Source organism: Leptodactylus fuscus, chromosome 7, assembly GCF_031893055.1.
Source record: "Leptodactylus fuscus isolate aLepFus1 chromosome 7, aLepFus1.hap2, whole genome shotgun sequence".
Lineage (NCBI taxonomy): Eukaryota > Metazoa > Chordata > Amphibia > Anura > Leptodactylidae > Leptodactylus > Leptodactylus fuscus.
In genome coordinates this window covers 114,995,398-115,001,397 of record NC_134271.1, presented here as the reverse complement: position 1 = coordinate 115,001,397, position 6,000 = coordinate 114,995,398, and the positions used below count along the sequence as shown (strand labels likewise).

General features: G+C 39.9%; 1 protein-coding gene across 1 annotated transcript in view; it reads right to left on the bottom strand.

Annotated features, from left to right (window-relative positions):
• The window catches only part of EIF2AK4 (eukaryotic translation initiation factor 2 alpha kinase 4), a 49,263-nt gene that overhangs the window by 22,094 nt on the left and 21,169 nt on the right, over positions 1 to 6,000 (bottom strand). The window contains exons 12-18 of the mRNA XM_075282871.1: positions 3,980 to 4,419; positions 3,610 to 3,667; positions 3,374 to 3,463; positions 2,835 to 2,957; positions 1,606 to 1,710; positions 1,018 to 1,078; positions 813 to 892 (exon numbers count right to left, since the gene is read on the bottom strand). Of these exons, the coding sequence (XP_075138972.1) occupies positions 813 to 892; positions 1,018 to 1,078; positions 1,606 to 1,710; positions 2,835 to 2,957; positions 3,374 to 3,463; positions 3,610 to 3,667; positions 3,980 to 4,419 (957 nt within the window). The remainder of the gene's footprint in view (positions 1 to 812; positions 893 to 1,017; positions 1,079 to 1,605; positions 1,711 to 2,834; positions 2,958 to 3,373; positions 3,464 to 3,609; positions 3,668 to 3,979; positions 4,420 to 6,000) is intronic.

Sequence of the window (6,000 nt, the reverse complement as noted above, 5' to 3'; positions counted from 1 at the left end):
CCAAAAAAAAACAGCATTCCAAGAAAAACACTTGCTACCCACTGTAAAATTTGGTGGAGGTTCCATCATACTTTGGGGCTGTGTGGCCAATGCCGGCACCGGGAATCTTGTTAAAGTTGAGGGTCGCATGGATTCCACTCAGTATCGGCAGATTCTTGAGAATAATGTTCAAGAATCAGTGACGAAGCTGAAGTTACGCCGGGGATGGATATTTCAGCAAGACAATGATCCAAAACACTGCTCCAAATCGACTCAGGCATTCATGCAGAGGAACAATTACAATGTTCTGGAATGGCCATCCCAGTCCCCAGACCTGAATATCATTGAACATCTGTGGGATGATTTGAAGCGGGCTGTCCATGCTCGGCGACCATCTAACTTAACTGAACTTGAATTGTTTTGTAAAGAGGAATGGTCCAAAATACCTTCATCCAGGAACTGATTAAAAGCTACAGGAAGCGACTAGAGGCTGTTATCTTTGCAAAAGGAGGATCTACTAAATATTAATGTCACTTTTCTGTTGAGGTGCCCATACTTTTGCACCGGTCAAATTTTGGTTTAATGCATATTGCACATTTTCTGTTAGTACAATAAACCTCATTTCAATCCTGAAATATTACTGTGTCCATCAGTTATTAGATATATCAAACTGAAATGGCTGCTGCAAACACCAAAATATTTAGAACTAAAAATGATTAAGATTAATAGGGGGGGCCCAAACTTTTTCATAGGACTGTATATGGGTATAGGAGATAGGAATCGGGGTTAATATGAGATCCACTTCCACTGCTACCAGTACATTTATGTATTACCTGGTTATAGGAAGCTTTGGTGTTCCCTTGGACTTCCGGACTGACATACAAAGCTGTGCCCACCATGCCTGTAAGTTTTCCTAAAGAAAAAGGTTTAAAGTAGTTGGATTAGACTACTGGTTAAGTTACACTATACAGGAGCCAAGAACTAGAATATAAAACAGGCACAGGGAACATGGAAGAGCCCATGGAAATACAGAATTACCTTCAGGATCAACCTTAGCAAAATCACATCGACCTTGGTCCTCATCTTTTGTGGATTCAGTCTGCAAAAAGGAAAAAAAAAAAAAAAAGGAGATATTAACCAAAATGCTCCAGAGTGACTATAAAGGTGTCGTCCGTCAGTTTACGAAACGTAGTCAAGTAAAACCTCCTACAGCAATGCCGCGATGTATATCCACATGACCATTGCGCCCAAACACTGGCCTCAGAGATCACATGCCATACATGCTTGCATCAACACAGAGGCCACTGACTGACCGCAGAGGTCATATGGATGTACAACAAGTCGTTTTATAACAATCCTGCACTTAGTTTACTTTCCCAAACTCTTGTACAGAACGATTTATACACATTACATAACATATACATTTTTGTTAAATTTGCCGCACTTTACACCCGTTTCCACAATTTAAATTCAGGCCTGCTATTTAGAAATCAATGCTTTCATATGTACAATGCTCGTATCTTCTTCTGGTACGGTGGAATTTGTTGTTGCCTGGTCACTTATCTGCGATCAGTCCAATAAAAGTGCAATGCTCAGTTTGAAAGCTGCTGAAGTGCAAGTACTTACCTTATAGGCTGGGTGGTCTGTAGCCAGACCAAAATCCCCAATCTTCACATGATCCTCCGAATCCAAGAAAATGTTAACAGGCTTTAAGTCTCTGTGTATCATACCCTGCAAGTCAAAGCAGTAAATATTTATTACTTGTATTCACCATAGGCTAACAACACCTTTTCTTATACCTGTGTTGTGCTGTTATTCCACCTAAAAATTAATGAAAAATGAACAACTTGGTGTTACTAATCGCCTTGTCAAAGAGGTGCGTCCGTACACAGCAGTGATTGGCCATTGTCAGTAAATGGCCCCAGACACGCCCCAACTAGTAACACCCAGTTGTCAATTTACTCATGGACTCAAGTTAAAGGGGTTAGCTAAGCAAAGTACTTAGGCATCTCAGACAGCCCCATAGAAATGAAAGGAACTGCAGCAGGTCTGCATGACCATCACGTCATTTACTCAAGTTGTCAATTAGTGGAGGTCCCTTGGGTGAGACCTCCATCAATCTGCAACTTACAGTATATACTCGAGTATAAGCTGACCCGAATAGAAGCAGAAGCCCCTAATTTTACTAAAAAAAAAAAAAAAAAAACACTACTAGAAAAACAGAAGCTACTGGAAAATTTCAAAAATCAAAATGGTCGGAGTTTTTGGGTGCAGTAGGTGCTGGGAAGGGGAGGGGGTGTTTTGGTTGTCTGTCTGCCCCTTCCCTGAGCTTGAGGACTGTTTCCCCCCCCCCCACTTGGAATTCAGCCTGGCTGAATATAGCGTATCTGCAGTGCTCCTATTAACCCCTGCAGATCCCCTATATTCAGTGGACCGGGCACTGTCAGACACAGGTATAACTAATGTGTATGTGCTCCACAGTAATTTTCTAATTTTATATGTATTCTAGGGAAAGGAGGGATTTAGAACTTCTATTTTATTTTTTTTCATAGCTCCCCCCCCCCACACACTATTTTATGGGAGATTCTATACACTACTATTATGGCTGGTCATAAAACTGTGCTGAAAAACTAGGCTTATACTCGAGTATATATGGTATCTCCAATCCTGTAGATAGCAGAGATGTGTCTTTGGTGGTAAAATCCCTGTATGTGGACAGTACTAGTATATTATACCATAGACAGCTGTGAAATGAGATTCTTATTAAAGTCAGCCACACCTGTTATATTAATCCGAATGCCATAGCAAAGCTTATTATTGACTAAGACTTCATTATATGATAGAATTACACATACCTGCTCGTGGATGTATGCCAACCCATCCAAGATCTCTCGAAACAACCTCCACAGGCGATTGTTGTCCAGGTACAATCCTTGATCTATAGTGTCTCGTAAAGTGCTTTTCTCACAATATTCCATCTTATAACAATGGAAAACATTAAATATTGTAATGATAAAATATAACACTTATTACATAGAAAGCAGCATAGTCCAGCAGTGAACAAGTGAATTATACATGATATTCACATAGCCAATATGGGTTAAGAATAGTACTAAAGCACCAACAAATGCAGGGTCTGATCTGTCTGAATAGTACTGTGAGTGAAAAAAATAAAAGGGTTATCCCAACTGAGAGAACCCCTTTTAGAAAGATCCAGCAACAATCTGGGTTCCCTGGCTGGCAGCTCTGGGAAACTGAGGATTTTGCTTAGAGCAAATGTATGATTACATGGCAGCCATTCAGATGTATTGTGGATTTGATGAAATCAGGGTCTCCGTCATTAGACTATGCTATGGCTCAGATCAGGACTGCAATATACAAAGTAGGACCTTACCTGGATATATAGGTAATGCACTGTCTGAACAGACATTTCAGACGGGGACTCTTTGAGCTCTTCTGATTTTTCCACAGCAGCTTCTTCATCCTATTTTTATTCATATGGACAACAACAGAAATAAATATATATATATATATATATATATATATATATATATATATATATATCAGGCTAGAATATACATGACAAAGATGAAATTGGGCGGGTGCAGGTTGAAGCATCGCAGTCATTACCTGATCAGGACTGTTCTCATCCTCAAAAACAATCTCACTATCGGAGTCGGTCCCGGGCCTGTTCAATACAAAAAGATTAACCGTAACTTCTTTACAATGGCATCAAGTATACCTTACAACCCAAAAAGCCATCATTTATTTTAGGGAAGCAGAACTATACAAGCACATGGTCAGAGAAATGCTTTACAATGTTATATATGGAAGGGACAAGTCAGTAGCTTGGAGTAGTGGGCCACCTCTACTGTATCCATAGGTCCTAATAAGGTATATAGACAGCAGTTTTCCACTTTCCCTGCACAGCTGTGCCCCTGCCAACACAATGTCCCAACCCATTGTGAAGTAATGAAAATATATCAGCTAGTTCACTTACAAGAATGAAGGAGAGAAAACTCCTTCTTCGTCATCATCGTCGTCGTCTTCATCCTCATCTTCATCACTTGAATCCTGGTCAGATTTCTTGCAGTGTGCACTTGAGGATCGTTCACAAGATGTGCTCCACTCCACTGAGCTGGTCATTATGGGGGCTGGGGCATTGGCCTCTATGTCATCGGCAAGGCCAAACTCATTCTTCACCACAACCTGCTCCGGCTTCACTACCACTTTCTTATCTACAGTAGTTCCAGCTTTAGGGGTATTGGAGGATGGAATCTCATGCTTCTCAATCCAAGCATTGTAGTATCTCACTATATTTTCATGGTTGAGTCGAGACAACAGCGTCACCTCACCTTTAATTCTTCTGAATTGTTTGCTGGCAGGATTGATCTGAACACGTTTTACAGCATAATAGCAGCCATCGAGGTTGTTCTGAACCTAAAAACAAAAATAGAAAAACAACTTTACACTGGGTTCACACCAGCGTTCCATCTCCGTTCTCAGGTTTGCATGCAGAAGACGGAAACTTGTCATGTAGAGTCCGGCCGTGAGCGCCGGTGAGCATTTTATGCTCTCCGCGGCGAAACCTTTTTTTTTTTTTGTTAAACCGGACACGGAGTACTGCATGTCCGACTATGTGTCCGGTTTAAAAAAAACTGTTTCGCCGCGGAGCGCATAAAACGCTCAGCAGCGCTCATGGCCGGACACTTTTCAAACCCATTCAAATGAATGGGCTTGAAACATTCCGGCAGGTTTCCGTCTCCTGCCCTGTTTTGTGCAGGAAACGGAAACCTGCAGAACAGAGTACGGCGCAGATGTGAACGAGCCCTTACTGGAAGTAAAATCAATCAGAATGTATACTTCAGGATTCTGAGGACATTCAGTAGAATAATTTTAATATTATGCATGGGAAATGAATTTAAAAAAATAAATAAATAAATTAAAATCCCTGGAACGTGTGTGGACCACCTGTGCACATACATTGATCTAAACATACATTATATAAGGCATCCAAGTATCCACTCAGTATCACGAAGGACCAGGAATTACAGAGGATCACCGCGCTCGACTGATTGCCAAATGGATAAACTTTATTTTCGTAAAAAGCACACATAGGGCTTTAATACTTTGGGGTGAGAACACCCTATATTAAGTCACTTCTAGTGATGTTGTCAAAGCATTAAATTAACTCTTCCTTTTCTGCCTACTATTCGAGTCTGAGAGGTCAGACCATGACATAGGGATATAGTCTTATAAGGGGTTTTCTGATAAATTTCAAGTTAATCACAGGATAAGTGACAAAATGGGAGGCTGACCACTAGGACCTCCATTGACTGAGAACACAGGTTTCATTACCCCATCTAAATAGAGGGACAGGTCAAGCCCATGCGCTTCCATTGTATTCATTCTTAACCGGTTAAGGACCAGGCCCAAAAGTATGTTAAAGACCAGGCCTCTTTTTTCAAAACTGACATGTGTCACTTTAAATGGCAATAACTTTGAGACGCTTTAACTTACACAAGTGATTTTGAGATTGTTTTTTTCGTAACACATTATACTTCATGTTAGTGGTAAACACTAATCAATATTTTTGCATTTATTTATAAAAAAAACTAGGAAATTTGATGGAAATTTGAAAAAAATTGCAATTTTCAAAATGTGAAATTCTCTGCTTTTCAGGCAGATAGTCATACCATCCAAATACATGAATAAATATTATCCCCCATATCTCTGCTTTATATTGGCATCATATTTTGATTGTCTTTTAATTTATTTTGGACGTCACAAGGCTTACAAGTGTAACAGCGATTTTCCAGATTTACAAGAAAATTCTCCAAACCAATTTTTTAGGGACCACTTCAGTTCTGAAAGTAATTATAAAGGCCTGTATAATAGAAACCCCCATAAATTACCCCATTTTCAAAACTGCACCCCTCAAATTAGTCAAAACAGCATTTGGGATGTTTGTTAACCCTTTAAGCATTTCATAAGAATAAAAATAATATGGCAGTGAAATTT